Source organism: Accipiter gentilis, chromosome 10 (genome assembly GCF_929443795.1).
Source record: "Accipiter gentilis chromosome 10, bAccGen1.1, whole genome shotgun sequence".
Taxonomy (NCBI): Eukaryota; Metazoa; Chordata; class Aves; order Accipitriformes; family Accipitridae; genus Astur; species Astur gentilis.
The window spans coordinates 2371325-2387744 of record NC_064889.1 but is presented as its reverse complement, the minus strand read 5'-3'; the positions used below and the strand labels follow the sequence as shown (position 1 = coordinate 2387744).

General features: G+C 55.5%; 2 protein-coding genes across 5 annotated transcripts; one reads left to right on the top strand and one right to left on the bottom strand.

The window, feature by feature from the left end:
* Window positions 1-3115: 3115 nt before the first annotated feature.
* B2M (beta-2-microglobulin) lies at window positions 3116-7457 on the bottom strand. Its single transcript, XM_049811553.1, has 5 exons — window positions 7367-7457; window positions 6787-6969; window positions 6287-6565; window positions 5695-5729; window positions 3116-3388 (listed from the first exon to the last, which is right to left on the bottom strand). Exons 2-4 carry the CDS (start codon window positions 6956-6958, stop codon window positions 5716-5718), a joined length of 465 nt encoding a protein of 154 aa, XP_049667510.1. The 5' UTR covers window positions 6959-6969; window positions 7367-7457; the 3' UTR covers window positions 3116-3388; window positions 5695-5715.
* Window positions 6579-15972, top strand: PATL2 (PAT1 homolog 2). Of its 4 annotated transcripts, none has more exons than XM_049811538.1 (19): window positions 6579-6652; window positions 9849-9951; window positions 10153-10469; window positions 10676-10744; window positions 10844-10909; window positions 11300-11446; window positions 11562-11648; window positions 12157-12311; window positions 12443-12526; window positions 12608-12746; window positions 12872-12989; window positions 13070-13167; window positions 13537-13581; window positions 13732-13880; window positions 14106-14265; window positions 14637-14777; window positions 14868-14965; window positions 15042-15191; window positions 15603-15972. In XM_049811538.1, exons 2-19 carry the CDS (start codon window positions 9897-9899, stop codon window positions 15640-15642), a joined length of 2118 nt encoding a protein of 705 aa, XP_049667495.1. In that variant the 5' UTR covers window positions 6579-6652; window positions 9849-9896; the 3' UTR covers window positions 15643-15972. The 4 variants fall into 4 exon arrangements, with proteins under 4 accessions (XP_049667495.1, XP_049667494.1, XP_049667492.1 ...); XM_049811537.1 differs by lacking the exon at window positions 6579-6652 and adding an exon at window positions 9099-9155; XM_049811535.1 differs by lacking the exon at window positions 6579-6652 and adding an exon at window positions 9200-9257.
* The last annotated feature ends 448 nt before the right edge of the window (window positions 15973-16420 follow it).

The following is a 16420-nucleotide window of genomic DNA, read 5'->3' as shown; positions in this document are numbered from 1 at the left end:
GGCTGAAGAGGGAGCAGATGGCAAATACATTCCCACAGAGCTGGAGCTCTGGCAGCAGAGGCGGGACTGGATGTGTTGGGACTGTTTTCCTTGGTTTCACTTTTCTCAGAGGACGTCTGTATTCAGATGTGTATCTTGAATGATTTGCCCCTCCTCTTGCACGCAGTCCTTCAGCTTTTCTCCCTACCACACAGGAACTGGTGAAGCTTGTTGTGATTTAAGCCCAGGCAACAAAACACCACAAAGCTGCTCACTCACTCTTCCCCCTGCCCCATGGAATGAGGAAGACAAAACTATAAAGAAAAAGCTCGTGGGTTGATAAAAGGACAGGGAGGGATCATTCACCAATTATGGTCACAGGTGAAAAACAGACTCAACTTGAGGAAAAAAAAAATCAATTTAATTTACTACCAATCAAATCAAAACAAGGATAATGAGAAGTAAAACCAAATATCAAAACACACCCCCCACACCCCTCCCTCCTTCCTGGCTCAACTCCACTCCCGATTTTCTCTACCTCCTCCCCTCAGTGGCACAGGGGGATGGGGAATGGGGATTGGGGTCAGTTCATCACATGTTGTCTCTTCTGCTCCTTCCTCCTCAGGGGGAGGGCTCCTCACTCTTGCCCTGCTCCAGCGTGGGGTCCCTCCCACAGGAGACAGTCCTCCATGAACTTCTCCGATGGCTGCAGTTCTTCACAGACTGCTCCAGTGTGGGTCATTTCTGCGGACTGCAGTCCAAGTCACAGTCTGCTCCAGCGTGGGCTTTCCCATGGAGTCATGGCCATCTTTGGGGGCATCCACCTGTTCTGGTGTGGGGTGCTCCACAGGCTGCAGGTGGGCATCTGCTCCCCCACTCACCTCCATGGGCTGGGGGTGGACAGCCTGCCTTCTCTCCATGGGCTGCAGGGGCACCCCCTCCTCTGGCACACCTCCTCCCCCTCCTTCTTCACTGACCTCGGTATCTGCATAGGGCTTTCTCTCATTCCAATCTCCTCCCCTGCTGCAGGTTTCTGTTCTTAAATATGTTATCCCAGAGGCGCTACCAATGTCGCTGATGGGCTTGGCCTTGGCCAAAGGTGGGTCCGACTTGGCGCCAGGGAAGCTTCTAGCAACTTCTCACAGGAGCCACCCCTGTAGCTCCCTCCCCTGCTACCAAAACCTTGCCACACAAACCCAAAACAAGCTTTAAAAACTCGAAAGAGAGAAAACATTTAAGAAATTGAGCTTCAAAAAAGTTCTCCTAAGTTGTTCTCCTAGAGAGCTGCTCTCCTAAAAAACACTCCTATTTGCTTGACTCAGGAAATAGTTTGCTTGCAGCAAAATTGCTTGTATTTCATAAAGCACAAATGAGGGTTGTTTCACACTTAAAACTTGCCAAGATATCCCTCAACAACTCTATCCCCTAGCAACTTTGGCTGAAAAGCCAGCAGCAGCACAGCTACACCCCAGGTACCTTTGGACCCACCCCCCACCCCCAAGCTGGACCCCAAGGATGCCTGATAAAAGAGAAGGTTTTTCTAGATACGGTCCTGAAGTTCAGATGTTAATCAAAGTTAGCCAGCCTCTGGGATTGGCATGCATTGTTCTCCACCAGAGGGGGGATTTTCGAGTAAGCTATCAAAATATTTCCCAAGTAAGACCACAAAAATCCCCACAGATGCAACCAGGGCAAAGACTTCCATGGTGCATGAAGATGTTGATGTAAGTTTCCTTTGGAGACAGGGTCATCTCAGCATTGCCTGTGTCACAGCGTCTTCAGCTTTTGGAGTCAACTCCACTCATGTCCTAATTAGGATGAAGTTTTCCTGTTGGTGTGATGCAGCCAGCCGTTACTCTCTGATGCTCTTGAGGACAGTAAGGGTGAAGCCAAGGTGGTGGTAAGCACTCTGGTGGCTCTTGGTGATCTGGAGGAGGAGGTGGCCATAACATGGCCCACAGCTCAAGCCACCTCAGGCTCTGCTGCTCCACTGGAGTCTCTGGAGAAGAAACCCAAACCTTTTCCTTCCTCCCAGACCACCTTCTACCACAGAAGGACCACTGCTGGGGCTGGTGCAGTCCCTGGCTGGTCTCCAGAGCATGGCTGGTGTTGCAAGCTGAGCTGTGTGGTGGCTCTAGCAAGTCTTGCTGTCCCACGCTGGGCAATGAGTGTTTTGCATGACCACCCAGCCACGACATCCCCACCTCTCCTGGTTTGAATACTGCTCTGATGAGCACAAAGGGATCCCCATAAGCAGTCCCTTCACCCCAGCAACCTCCGACCCAGGTGTTGGAACTGCAACAGTTTGGATTTTCCTGATCCTTAGCAGAAAGCGTGGTTATAATGGAAAAAGCTATGAAACAAGCCAAGATCCCTCAAAATCTCAAGCATGTGTTCTGCAACACCAGTCACAGCAAATCTTAACATACCCAAGAAGATATGTGCAATAGATCACACCCACTGGGTTGCCAGGATCCCTTGTTCACATACATGAGATCCGCACTGATTAAATCCTCCTTGATCCAACGCTCATCAAGCAATCAATCACAGAGATTTCTTCATAAAGTAAAAGCAAACCAATAAGTTTCTGTAGTAGCTCCGGTTTTGGTTAGTGCCATCAAACCCCCCAGGTATGGCAGAAGACCAGCCCCCAACAGGGCTTCTCCATGGGGTCAGCCTCTTGCAGAAGAGAAAACCAGAAACGAAAGTTGCTGACACCCACGTCTGCTTCCCCTCAGCCCAGCTTTACATCACCTACCCCCAAGAAGAATCAGCTGGAGTCCTCCCCCCTTGAAGTGGGCACCGCATCCTGCCCATCACTCCTTTTGCTCTCACCCAGCTTTAAGATCAGATCCAGTGTCCCCAAGGTTACTTTGTCCCTTTTTTAAACCTTCCCTTCAGAGCCACACAGGAGCCTGCAGCCAGGCAGATCCCACATAGAACAGATAAAACTTTAACGCTTCTTTTTTTTTTTGATGTAAAAGTGTTCCTGCATCTTCTCAGCAGGATAAAAAAAAATGCAACTGAGCACAGTGCCGCCACACCCCAGATCCACCCACAACCCAGCAGCCCATGAAGTCAGCTCAGGTTATCATATGACTCTGAAGAAAAATTTCAAGGACCTCACTGAAATACTCCAATTTTATTTAGATAAAAATCCTGTGCAACTCACGAGCACTGAAGAGCTACAATTGTTTTTTAATTGGTTATGCAGACTTTTATAGCTATGTGCTCAAAAAAAAAAAAATCCTAGCTCAAATGCTGCTTTGGGTAAATGATATTTTAACGATAAGCTTTATTAAAGAAGGAATTCTGCAATGAACAATTGTTCTTCTTCATATCCGCAAGTGAGATGTGAAGGACAGAAGCTCAAGAAGATTTTTGACTTGCAAGGCAGAATTTTTCAGACCTGCATGGGGGAGAGGAGATTGACATCAGTCACTCTGTTTACACCTTCAACTGTAATTATGATAGGAAAAAACCAAAAAGTGTTTTCCACAAGGGAACTCCAACTGCAGAGTCCCAGCTGCAGGCAGACAGACCCACTTTCCAATTATATTTAGATATATATTTTCCTGCAGAAACTGCTTTTCCATCCCCTCCTCAGTGTCCTGGTTTCAGCTGGGATAGAGTTACCTGTCTTCCTAGTAGCTAGTACAGTGCTATGTTTTGAGTTCAGCATGTGAAGAGTATTGATAACACTGATGTTTTCAGTTGTTGCTCAGTAGTGTTTAGACTATAGTCAAGGATTTTTCAGCTTCTCATGCCCAGCCAGGGCACAAGAAGTTGGCACAGGACACAACCAGGGCACCTGACCGAAAGCGGCCAACGGTGTATTCCATACCATGGGACGTCACATCTAATATAGGAACTGGGAAGTGGGGGGCAGGGAATCGCCACTCCGGGACTGGTGGGTGTCAATTGGCAGGTGGTGAGCAATTGCCCTGCGCATCATTTGTACATTCCAATCCTTTTATTACTACTGTTGTCATTTTATTAGTGTTATCATTATTAGTTTCTTCTTTTCTGTTCTATTAAACTGTTCTTATCTCAACCCAGGAGTTTTACTTTTTTTTTTCCCCGATTTTCTCCCCCATCCAGTGGGATGGGATGGGGGGGGGCGGTGAGTGAGCGGCTGCATGGTGCTTAGTTGCTGGCTGGGGTTAAACCACGACAGGAGTTCAACAAGCAAGCAATCCTCTACCAAGATGATCCTTGCTCTCCACCCCAAGCACCAGCTGCAGATATTCTCCCTTTATCCTGTTCTCAACTCCTCTGCCCCAGCTCAGTAAATCCTTGTCCCCAGACTCCAGTGAAGTCACCAGTGTCCCACCTCCAACCAAGCTTGGCATCCCTCTCCATCGGTGACCTTCACGCTGACGTCCCAAAGCCGCCGCATGCGACGCTGCCAACGTGGGCACAGCACACCCCAGATCCTGCCCTGGGGCCATCCCCGCTGCCCAAAAGTGAGTGACCAACCAGAAGAGTGGTTGTATATAATTTTTCAGAGCTCTGTTACCTAGAAGCATCTGTACTTTATCAAATCACAGGTCCATCTACCTCAGCATCCCATCTCAAGCAGCAGTTAGAAGCAAACACTTAAGCACTTATGGCACCCCTTCTCAGTATCCTTCCAATCCAACCATTTCTGGCTCTGGGGGATCTCTTGAGCCTCTCCCCAGCCTCCAATATCACACCTCAGCTTTTTTGCTCCAAATTAAGAGCAGATCTTCTTCTGTTGTCCCCCACTAGAAAGATGGTCAACTGACCTTCATTTTCTCTTGTCCCTGGAAGCCTAACACCCCTCCTAGCCTTTGCTGCTCCACAGCAAGGAAGGGCCAGAGAGCTTTAGAGAGAGAGCAGCAGCAGACAGCAAGAAGTAAAGGACTCTGGTCCATCTACAACTTCTCAAGAAGAAATGCCCAGTCTAAAAGCCATCAATAACACCTTCTGGTCCAATGTGAGGGGCATTTCAAGTAAGGTCTTGCCAAAGCTTGTCCTGGGTACAGTTAATAATTACCCAGCCTCTACCAGGGTATGTAACTAAGTTGCAATGCTGGTTCAAATGCCCCTCAGCTAGGCCACATATCTTTAGTTTTCTTCTCCCTGTCAAGGGTTTAACTAGTATTTACCTGACTGCTAAATCCAGATCAATTATGCCCAGATAGTTTGAAAAACCTGGAGCCCTCAGACAGTGAGACATCAGTGAATAAAACCAAGACTTCCTCTGGCTTGGCAGCAAGGCACGGATTTGTGCCTCATAAATGCCACATTACCGAGCTGACGCGCTGCCTGCTGTAGGGTTAACCAGCCTGCCTCCCCCCAAATGACAGGGATTTCCAGGTATGGCCACTTCCTCCTCACCAGCCAGAAGACAGCACCATGGGTTCTGGAGAAGCACTAGGACACGTGACAACTCTGAACGGTAACTGGCAGACACACCAAACACATGCCGGGAAGTTTTGCTCCAAGGGGCTCCTTTATTTTTTGAGCAAAGGAGACTCTTGTAGGCAAGGTATGGCTGAGAACCGGCCAAAATAGTTGGTAGAAAGTGTGTGGGAACAGCGTCGCTCCCTATCAGCAGAAACACTTTTTTTTTTTTTTGTGGGGGTGGTTGCTTTTGCTCCTCAACTCTGCGAGCTACACACTTCCTCACTACAGAAAGCAGTCCACATTCCCCTTATCTGCACAGTATGGAGCATCAGCGTCACTCACCATGATTATCCCAGACACAGCTTAGAAGTCTGTATCTGCAAGAAAGAAGGGCAGAGCGTTAGGCTTTGGGGCAAAGAGCACCCCCTCTCTGCCGTCACCACAAGCCCACCCCTGCTGGAACCAGCCCCAGTGCAGTAACCAGAAAGCTGCCCTTGCTTGGCTGTGTGCTTGCTGTAGCAGGCTGGGTCACCACAGTCATTCCCCACCACTACATCCTTCTTTACATTCACCAAACATAAAGCCAAAAAATCACTGCATGACCCATCTCTTTCCAGGCAAGTCCACCTAGAAAGAGATCAGAGCGCTCCACTCAAAGTCAACAGTCACACCATAACCAAATGCCTACAGATAATACGGAAGCAAGTCCTCCCTGTCTGCTACTAGCGAACCCTTTCATGGGTACGTATACACAGCCTTTTCAGCAGTCCAGCTTAAGCCAAGTTAATCTTCCATCTATAGCACAAGACCTTCAAAATCCACCCTATTATAGCACCCCATTTCCTAAGGAGGGGAACACCGTGGATATAAATTAACGAGCTCTGGCTTCTGCACACGAAGAGCGGCAAAGCTTGAAGAGGAAGGCACACAATACCCCAACGGAAAAACTGCGGCTCCCTGAAGGCAGAATGGGTCACCCTGCAAGAGTAGACATCGCCTTTCTTGGGGGTGAAATCGGCATACACCAGGCGCTGGAAATACCACTTGTCGTTGAAGGACATGTCTGCGTACTGCACGTTGCTCATGGGCTCCCCGTTCCTGAGGAGCAAGATTTCAATCTTCGGAGGGTGGAAACCGCTCACGAAGCAGTTGAGGACGTTTTCTTCCCCAGGGTTGGCATGTCTGCGGGAGTACACCTCCACCTTCGGCGCCTCTGGAGAGGAGGAGTAAGGAGGCAGTGAGAAGCGGGGCTGCGGCGGACACCCCCTCCGCGAAGCCAGCGCCCACCCACCGGCGCACGGTAACCGATACCGGTCCCCTCACGGCACACACCCCCCACCCCCCACCCCCCCCCGGCCCGGTACCAGGCTCCTCACAGCCCCTCCCGCCCCCCTCACCCCCAGCGGTGCCCTTCACGCCGCTCCGGGCACTCACCGTCCGCCTGCCCCAGGCCGACCAGCGCGATCAGCACCAGGAGTAGCAGCACCATGGCAGCCGAGCCCCCCGCTCCTCTTCCTTGGCGGAGTGGGCGGGCCCCTCGCCCGCTGCTTTTTATAGCCCCCGGTTGAGCGCGCCCAATCGCGGTGCGGAACTGGCGGCGCGTCATCAGTCTCCAAGCTGAGGGGAAGAAGTAAGGTTGTGAGAGCTAGCCCGGTACGCCTGCGCACTGCGGGCAGCGTCGCTTTCGCTTTCGCTTCTGGGCCTGAGGTACAGACCGGGGCTCGGCGCTGCGCCAGCCGCGGCTCTGCCCCAGGCGCCGGCCAGCCCTGTGCTGGGGCCTTTCCCACCCCGGGGCATTCCCCGCGCCTCGGCCTTCCCCTCGGGGATGGAGGCATCAGAGGCGTGAGGCGGGACCGGGCCCCGAGTCGAGGCCGGGTGGCCTCTCCCCCGGGGCCTTGAGCTGGACACCTGCGGTCAGGAACCCCAGCTTGGGAGCATGGCATGGCGCAGCAGCTACGAGGTGCTCGCCTGGCTCCTGCCCCTCGCCAAAAGGGGAGTAAAAACCATCTCTCACGGAAGGTTTTGCAGCGAGGGGTCAGTATTACGCCAACGGCAGCAGCCTACGCTGGTGCAACCTGGCCACCTTCCTTTCTGAGACGCAGTTTGCCATTTCCGAGCTTGAGTGGGAGCGTCTTGGTCCCGTGGCTGCAGGATGATGGATTGACTCTGTCGTTCGAGCACAGCACAGGCTCCCTGATGTCAAACACAAGAATCCAAGGTCAAAGAACCAGGTGTTCTGGTGCCTCCTCCACAAAAACTGTGAGTGCTGCAGCACAGCTAGGCTAGGTATGCCTCCCCGTGGTACTGCTTGGAGGGGAGAAGTACAGCAGCCTTGAATAGCAGCATTAAGAAAACCAAGGTTAAAAAAAAAAGAAAATGAATCAGTATTAAAGAGCATGTAGATATTTTATACCCTAGGAGCTTGTCTGCTTCTGGTCCTACAGGTCATGTACTGGTTATCCTTACAAAGAGTCACTGCTTCAGACTGGAAAGCAGATACATGTATATTGTCTTCCATCCAGCTTCATAAGGTTTAAAAAGTTAAAAAAAAGAGAAAAGAAAGTGAAGTTACTGCTAGTAGGGAGAAAGCAGCAGCATCACAGAGCTCCTCTAACACTGGGCTCCTTTAAGACTTGCCTTCTTAATGCATCCCATTTAAAAACCTAACTTAAATCAATAAAGCACATACAGAGAACATCCCCTACCCAAAGGCAGCAGGTAAATCGGTAAAGACTGAGCAAAGAAAAAACCTGCAAACACTCATTAATCCTCACTGGAGCAGCTCTGAGATGAGCTCTTGCTTGGTTTGCTGGCTGTCCAGTGAGCGGTGCCAGCAGCTACGCGGCTGCTGTTGAGTGTTTTTGCTGTGAGATAAGGGGACGCAGCTGCTGCTGAAGCCTTATCAGGGATCTCGGGGCTCTCACAGAAATAAGTCATAACTGCTGCGTCAGCAGCCGAGCTGGCATAGGGAGTCACTGCCTTGGAGCCTGACCCAGAGGCTTGTCTGGCTCTGCCTGGGGGAGCAATCCCCTTGGCGCAGGGAAGATTAATTACACAAATAGCTGATTGTGGGACACAGATCCTTTCTCCGCACTGACACCCGGGCTCTCCCTGTTGGGACAGGAATCCCTGTAGATGACTGTGCCTAGCAGACTTTCCCTGTAAATGCAAGCTGAACCACAAGTTTCTTCCACATGATGTTTCTAAAAGGCCAAATCTTCCTTTTTCAGGGTGCTTCTGCTTTTATTGTTTAAAGAGTGGATGAGGTCTGACACAACTGAGGTGGCTCCTGGCATTCGGGGGGGATGAGGGCAGCACACTGTGCTTGGCGGGACGCAGAGATTTACAGCATCTTTGCCTTAGCTTTGCTCCCCTGTGCTTTCAAATCCATTGCTGTAAACCTCCAAGGCACTTCCAGCTGGACCGACCACGTCCCGCTGGTTTTCCATGACTGCTCACAGGGGCATCAGTTCAGAAAAGGCCCTCGCTGGCAGAGAGTGACAAGAGCAGTAGAAAAACCCGGGCCAGGGTTTTCTGTGTCCTGAGAGACACAGGTGTTTGCAGTTTTACACCCCTTTTCCCGGGTGGGGTCATTAAACCTCCCCCCCCCCAGCTCCATCCCCATCCCTGCTCCACGCACCGCCAGCGGTCTCCGCCGCCTGGGCGGGGCCTCACTGAGGGGGCGTGACCTAACTGAGGGGGCGTGGCGACGCCACTGCGCAGGGGCGGGGCGCTGTGGGCGCCGCCACGCTGTACGGAAAGCGCCTGCGCGGCGGCGCGCTGCCGCCGGAGCGGCGGCGGCGGTCCGTAAAAGGCGGCGGCGGCGGCGGCAGCCTGGCCCCGTAGAGGGACGCGGGCGGGTGGGAGGGAGGCGTCGCGGCATGGCGGAGGGCGGCGAGCTGTTTGTGAGTGCCCGCCCTGCTCCGCCCTGGCACGCTGCTCTGTTCCTCGGGCCACCTCCCGTCCCGCTTCCCTGGGTCACATCCCCCCCACCCCCCTTCCTCGGTGCCGGTTGTTCCGGGGCTGCCTCTCCCGGTGCTGGCTCTCCTCGGAGCGGTCGGTACCGGAGAAGACGCTGCCCTGGAGGTGCTGGTGGGGTGCACTTCCCTGCCTTTGTGCTTGGGTGCTGTCCGTGCCCAGCTAGTGGGGTGTTCACTCTGAAGCCTAATGGTGTCCCTCTGTGCCAGCCACACTGGTGCTGTTCTGTACCGGCATCCCCTGCACTGGCAGGGGTCACCTCCCGGTGGCCACAGCCCTGGTCCAGGCAGGCTTCAGTGGGTTCCTACCCCACACTGAGCCAGTAGATCCTGCCCTCGCTGGGGGTGCTGGTGGCTCCTGCTCTTCCCTTTCCACCTGCAGAGCAGCTGTGACCACTGGGGGCTGCCCGGCACCACCAGTGTGGGGGGGGTTAGGGGGTGAGGTTGGGTGTCCCCCACTTTGGGAGCATGTTAGGGTTACCTCTCCCTTAGTGGGCACCCTGGTGCTTTTGACTCCAGATCCTTGAGGACTACCTGCTGCTGGAAGATGCGCCTCTGCTGGAGGAGATGGCTGAGGAGGACGAAGAGTTTGACCTGTACAACGAGATGACTTTTGGGTTAGGTAAGATCTCAGGGGAGGCCCAGTGTCGGTGAGATCAGCCAGTACCCAATGGAGTGAGGATGATTGGGGGGGGGGAGGGGGGTGGTGGTGGTGAGGAAGGTGTTCTCCTGCCTGGTGAGGAGCTGGATTGAGAGTAGGGACCCCAGTGGGCACTGCCCAGGCTTTCACCCACCCCGATGTGCTCTGCTTCCCTCCTCCAAGACCGAGACTCCACTGAGGAGGACACTGCAAAACTTCTGATGCCTCTGGAGATGAACCCTGAGCTGGCTGAAGTGGTGGCAGAGAAGACCGAGGCTGGGGAGGAACCAGGGCCCAGAGCAGCTGAGCAGCTGGAGGAGCTGGGAGAACCCCAGGAGGAAGGTGGGATGGAGCTGGAGGTCGAGCAGGTTGGCTCCGACTTGGAGGAGGAGGAGCTGGGGACTGAGGAACAGGAGGAAGACCAGAAGCCCTGCGAGGAGCCCAATGACCTGGGGGACCCGGCAGTGATGAGAGCTGTGCAGACCAAACCCACACTGGAGGTGACGTGTGAGCGGAGAGGGAGGGGACCCATGACTGGCAGGCAGGCAGAGGGGCTGGCGGGGACCCACTGCTTCCCCCTCCATCCTCACACCTGTGGGCCCTGCCCCACGGAGGGCACCGGGGGGTAGTTTTGTCCCTGCCCAAGGGAGGAAGACCTGCTGTGCCAGGGCTGAGTAAGCGCCTGTAACCTCTTCTTTGCTTGCAGAGCCAAGACTCGGCGGTGCTGGACAGTAGGATTGGTGCTTGCTGGGCAGAGTTTGGCAAAGAGGACGTGGTAAAAATGTCCCCTCCCATCTGGTGATGAGGCTGAGTGGCCCCTGTGCCTCTTCTCCTGTCTTCCTTCCCTGTGCTGATCTATCTCCCTGTCTTCCAGCTGGCAATGGATCCTGTGGTGTGGGGTTCCTGCCCCAGCAGCATCCCACCCCACCATGTTCTGGAGGTGGGTACCCCCCACCAGGCCCACGGGGAGCGGCTGAGGGCTCCCCAGCACCCTGGGCTGAGGGTCATGCAGGCGATTTGGGGTGACCAGGGGACTTTGTCACGGGTCTGGTTGTGCACGGATGTGTCTCTTAGGTGCCAAGGCTGAGGTGCCTGCCCTAAGCAGAGCCTGGTTTTGAAGGCAAAGTTGTCGAGTTTGGGAGGACTGGGACCCCCATGCCGGGTGTCCCTGTGGGTCCCTTGCTGTTGCATGCTGCCAGGGTGGGAGCCTGGCTGGTGTATGGTCTGGTTAAGCAATGACCAAAGGTTTTGGTGAGCTGCCTGATGCTGGGGGAGCTAAATTGATCCCAGCTGGGCCCCGTTCCCATCTCCTGCTGCCTCCTCCCTGCAGGATAAAGCCATCCTCCAGGTCCTGGAGAGGCCCCCACCATCCACGAACATGGCCCTTGACTTCATCGGCTCCCCAGTGCAGAGGGGCTATGGAGGCTCTTCCCGGCTCAACCACCCCAAGTCCTTCCCCCAGCGCTTTCTCCAGCAGGTAATGGGTTTTGGGGGGGCTCTTGCATCCCCTCTTTTTCTGCCCTCCCGTCCACAGAGGTGCAGCCTTGAGGACAGGCTTGTCCCAGTGACACCTCCCACCTCCTGCCCTGCAGCAGTCACCTCTGATGACTCACTCCCTGTGTTCCTCTCGGCCCTACACGCCAGCTCGCAGGCCCTCTCCGCTCTTCACTTCTAACCAGGTAATGCAGCGGGCTGTGATCCACGGCCATGTCCCCTCTGAGTTGGCCCTGGAGTGGCAGGAGATGGAGACATTGTCTCCCCAAAGCTCTGCTGTCTGGGGCAGACTTTGCAGCTCCATCTAATCTTGAGCACCCATCTCCGGCATCTTGCCCATGGGGAAAGTGGAGCCACCGGTGTAGCCGTTGCTTCATAAATCTATTTGTCCTGATGTCCCCATGGGACCTGCACTGGGCATGGTGTTGTGTTTGGTGTCATGCTGCAGCAGTGATGGTGGACCTGGGGCATGCCATCCCTGGTGACACCTGGGTCTCCTTGCATTGCTCAACTGTAGTGGCAGGATCCTGGGGAGTATCACCTTGCTGTGGTGCCCCATGCGTCCCCTCCATGCAGGGAGAGGGTGGCCCCTGCACAGATGGGAGCCAGAAGCCAGCACGGAGCTGACAGACCCCTCCAGGACCCTCAGAAGGGAAGGCTCAGATGTGTGATCGCTTCTCTCTCCCTCTCCAGGGTACAAGGTATGCGTCTCCAACCCCTTTCCGGCCCATGTCACCCAACATCAGCAGCTCTCCACAGCCTCTCGCCATGCACTTTGGTCCCATGTCTCCCTCTTTGGAGCCCACTCTTTTCTTCAGTCCATCAGCCAGTGGCCAGCTGAACCTCAGGTAGCAGGATGCCTGGGTGCCTGGGTAGGATTGGAGGAGACCTACAAAGCAGCTGGGGGGTGTTCCCCCTCTGAGGATGGCTCTAGTGTGTGGTGCTGAGCCCCCTGACCCCCATCTGGTCTCCTTTGCAGTGTGCCCAGCCATATGACCCAGCTTCACCCCCAGCACCAGCAGATCCTGACCAAGCGGCAGCAGCAACGCAGGCAGGCACGGAGGTAAGGGGGTCCCCGGCGAGCTGCAGGGTGTGTCTGTGGGCTCTGGGCAATTACAGCAGGCTGCACCTTCTCCTGTGCCAGCATCTCCCCCAAGAAGCTGTGGTCTCCTCAAGTGGACCCTTATGCTGGGCTGATGACCTCCAAGGAGAAGGACTGGGTCGTCAAGGTGGAGATGATCCAGCTGCAGAGTGAGAACACGGATGATGACTACTACTACCAGGTGAGCTCCTGCTGGCAGCACCAGTAGCTTATTCTGCTCCTCAAGGCTGGGACTTCATCTTTTTGGGAGCTGGAGGGTGCCAGGGCTCGTGGTGCCTCCCCTCCTGGCTATGCCTGTCATTACAGATGTACTACCACCGGATGGAGCGCAAACAGGCAGAGGAGCTGTTCCGCGGGCGCAACAAGCAGGAGCCCCCCAAGCTGGTCACGCCGTTCATCCAGAAAGTGGAGACATATGACTCTGGTGAGGGGCTGGGGTGGACAGTGGGGGGCTGGGTGAGGGACTGCGGGATGTGGTCTCACCGTATCCCATCTCTTTTCCAGTGGTGCGCATCGCAGGCTCGCTGGGCCAGGTTGCAGTGTCCACCTGCTACAGCCCTCGCCGGGCCATCGATGCTGTGCACCATGCCCTTGTGGATGAGGTAGGTGGGGGGAAGCCGGGCTCGTTGGTGCTGTGGATGCCTGGAAATCCTGCTCTGAGCTTTCCCCAGGCACTGGAGCAGCTTTAGCAGGAGTTTTAGGAGCTGCTGTGACTGAGCACGTGTGCTGCCCACAGCTGTGGGATGGGGCACACAGTTTGAGCAGGTGCCGCCTTGGTGGTGAGCTCACTGGGAGCTTCTCCCCTGGGATCGGGCTCTGGGCAGTTGGAGCTGGCTGTGGCCTTTCCGTGGGATTGCTCTGTATCCTGAAGCCACCTCTGATCCCCAGGGAGCAGCTGGCCCAGCGCTCTGCCAGCAGCAGTGTCTGGTGCTGGCTGTAACTGTTGTGCCTTCCTTTCTCCCCTCCTGAAGGCTGCAGGGAGCCATCGGCTTCGGGCGCTGCACAGGATCGAGAAGGTGAGCGAGCTGCAATTTGGGGCAGGGTGGGATGGTGCAGATGCTCAGTTTTCATCCAAGGAGCTCTGTGAGGGGACATCAACCTGGGCAGGGGTCCTGAATAACCAGTCAGTAGAAGATGGTCCAAGCTGCCCCTTTACCTTTCTCCAGCTCTTCCTGCAGCTCCTGGAAGTGGAGGACATGCAGCGGAAGACATCCCTGGCCCCAGAGGAGCAGCAGCCCTGCTGTCAGGAGCAGAAGAGCCAAGAAGTGGAGCGTCTCTACCAAGCCTTGAAAATCGGAGCTTGCAGCAGTGCAGAGTGAGTTTGTGCTGTGGGGAGAGGCGAGCAGGTAGTGTGTCCTGGTCCTCGTGGGGCTCAGATGGTCATGGGGAGGGTTGGATCCTGTCCTCTGTGTGTCACCGTGGCCTGTGCCGACCCTGCCCATAAGCTTTGTCCTCCACTGGAGCTGATGCTGGTTCTTCTGGATGGGCAGAGATGCTACAGGTCCCTTGGCATCTGTGCCAATGGAGCCTTCATCCCCAGGGAGGCAGAGGATGAATTCCTGCAACTCCTGTGTGTGCGGAAGGGCAAGAAGCTCATGGCCCGGCTGCTGCCCCACCTGATCCAGGAGCAAGCAGAGAAGATCCTGCTGACCGTCACCCACCACCTGCCCTTTCTCATGAAGAAGGACATGTTGGACGAGGCAAGCACCTCCAGACAGGGCAGGGGCATCCCAGGCTGCTTTCTTCTCCTGTCTGCTCTTGCTGGGGGGGGGTACCCTGGGCAATGGAGGGGGGTCCATCTTGCTGGGTCCCAGCACGGCTAGGCAGCTGGTGTGGTTGACATGAGACAGGAGCCTCTTCCCTGAGGAGGAGGAGAAAAGTCTCCAGGAGGGTTTAAAACAGTCCTGGTAGCAGTCCCCCCCCGGGGTGGTGTAGTGTTGGCCTTTGTGTCGTGTCCTGTCCCGTCCCCCCCCCCCCGCCCTGAGGTGTTGGGATGGGGCTCAGGGATGGGGTAGTGGCTGTGATGAATTGAACAGTCTCAGATCCCTGCTCTCCCCTCTGCTCTGCCCAGTCTCTTCCCATGCTCTACAGCCCGTTGAACGAGGTGGTGGGTGGAATGACCTTCAGCAAACTCATCGAGGTCTTGCAGGAGCTGACCAGGCTTCTGCCCAAGTCCCCTGAGCTCCCCCTCACCATGGCCTTGAAGAACCAGGTATGCGGTCCTGAGGAGGGCAGAGCCTTGTGGCACCCCCGGGGTGCCACTGCTGCCGGCCGTGACACTCCTCCTGGTGCTTCTCTGCAGTTTGGGATCTCCTTGCTCTACTCCCTGCTGAGCCACGGCGAGAGGCTGCTGTCCTCCGATGTGCCACTGGAGCCACACAGAGGGGACTTCGAGATGTGGTGAGGGGCTGTGCGAGCAGTGGGGTTGGGGTTTGCTGGCTAGTGGGGTGCTCACCCCTTGCCTTGATGTCCCCAGGACAGACACAGTGTTCCTGGTTGCCCGGGAGCTGTCGCAAGTGCCCAAGGCTTTACTGGCGGAGCCTGTCTTCTTGCCCAGCAACCTTCTTTCGCTCTTCTGCCGCTACCTGGACAAGCAGACCATCCACTACCTGGAAGCCAAGATGGAGTGAGTACTGCCTGGCATGGTTCCCTGCTTCTGCCAGGGATCCCTCAGACGCAGCAGACAGCATTTGGGGGCTGATTGCTTCTGTCCCCTTGGGGGCACATTTGGACACAAGTCTCCAAACCTTCACTGGGCTGAGCTGATCCTTGTGGCTTTGCTTCTGCTTTTAGCAATCCCAGGACCGTGCCGGCTGGTGCTGGGTTTTGCATTTGCATCAGGTTCACCACACCTTGATGGCACATCCCTGTGGGATGAATCAAAGTGGGGGGGGTGAAAAGCTGGGAGGATCAGATCCCCCCAGCAATTTAAGCCAGCAGCTCTAGGGCACCCGGGGGTGGTTGGGCAGGCAGGCTCCTGGCAGCTGCCAGCAGCAGGAGTGTGACAAACTGCTCCAACCTCATCCTTTCCCTGCAGGTGCTCACTGCTGCCATCAGAGGCTGCCATGCCCTGCTGAGCCCCTGAGGAGCAGGGGATGGGAGCCAGGGCCAGCAGCGCTGGGAATGGGCAGAGCCTGCTGCTGTGACCTTGGGTTTTGAAGCAAACACCCTGGTGCAGGGCACTCTGGGTGAACCGGGCACTGGCAGGGCCGGTGCCCAGGGGCTGATGCTGACCTGCCGCAGTGCCTGGGAGCACAGCACGGAGCGGGGGGTAACTTATTTTGGCCTTGCACCCAGCAGTGGTGAGCACTGGATTACGGCGGGTGTCAAGGCAGGGTCTGCACAGGGGCGCTGGGAGCACCTGGGGTTGTGAGTGACTTTGTGTAGAGCACTTGAAATAAAATAAAAAGGTGATTAATGAGCTCCTCTGGCTCCTGTGGACAGCTTCTGCTGTAACCCCAGGGGTCCTGGAGGCATTGCCTGGGCATGGAGAGACCCCTGGTTGGGGATCGTGGGGATCTGAGTGTACAGTAAAGGGGAAGGAGAAACAGGGATGGGTGCACAGAAGACCCAGAAAGAGGATAGAGGGATGGAGGAGAAGGCAATGTGCTCACAGGGGAGCAGAGGGGATCATAGTACCCATGGGGCTGGGGACGGAGGGGAATTGAGCCCCCTGGGAGAGGAATGGGCTGGAAGAAAAGGGATGTTGTGGGGGAGATGGGGTCAGAGCTTGCCCTGAGGGGAAAGGAAAGATCTGTGCATGCAGGAGGGTGCATCTGGGTGCACATGGGGAAGGATATGGGGGATCTCAAACATACAGGGGTGGGTAATAAAGCAGCTCTTTTCTCTACTGAG

Coding starts and splice junctions, on each gene's coding strand:
- B2M (XM_049811553.1), bottom strand. CDS start 6,958: ATGACGCGCCGCCAGTTCCGCACCGCGATTGGGCGCGCTCAACCGGGG. Junction 6,566..6,786: donor CGGCCTGGGGCAGGCGGACG/GTGAGTGCCCGG, acceptor CCTCCTCTCCAG/AGGCGCCGAAGGTGGAGGTG.
- PATL2 (XM_049811535.1), top strand. CDS start 9,234: ATGGCGGAGGGCGGCGAGCTGTTT. Junction 13,168..13,536: donor ACCATGCCCTTGTGGATGAG/GTAGGTGGGGGG, acceptor CCCCTCCTGAAG/GCTGCAGGGAGCCATCGGCT. Junction 13,582..13,731: donor CGCTGCACAGGATCGAGAAG/GTGAGCGAGCTG, acceptor ACCTTTCTCCAG/CTCTTCCTGCAGCTCCTGGA.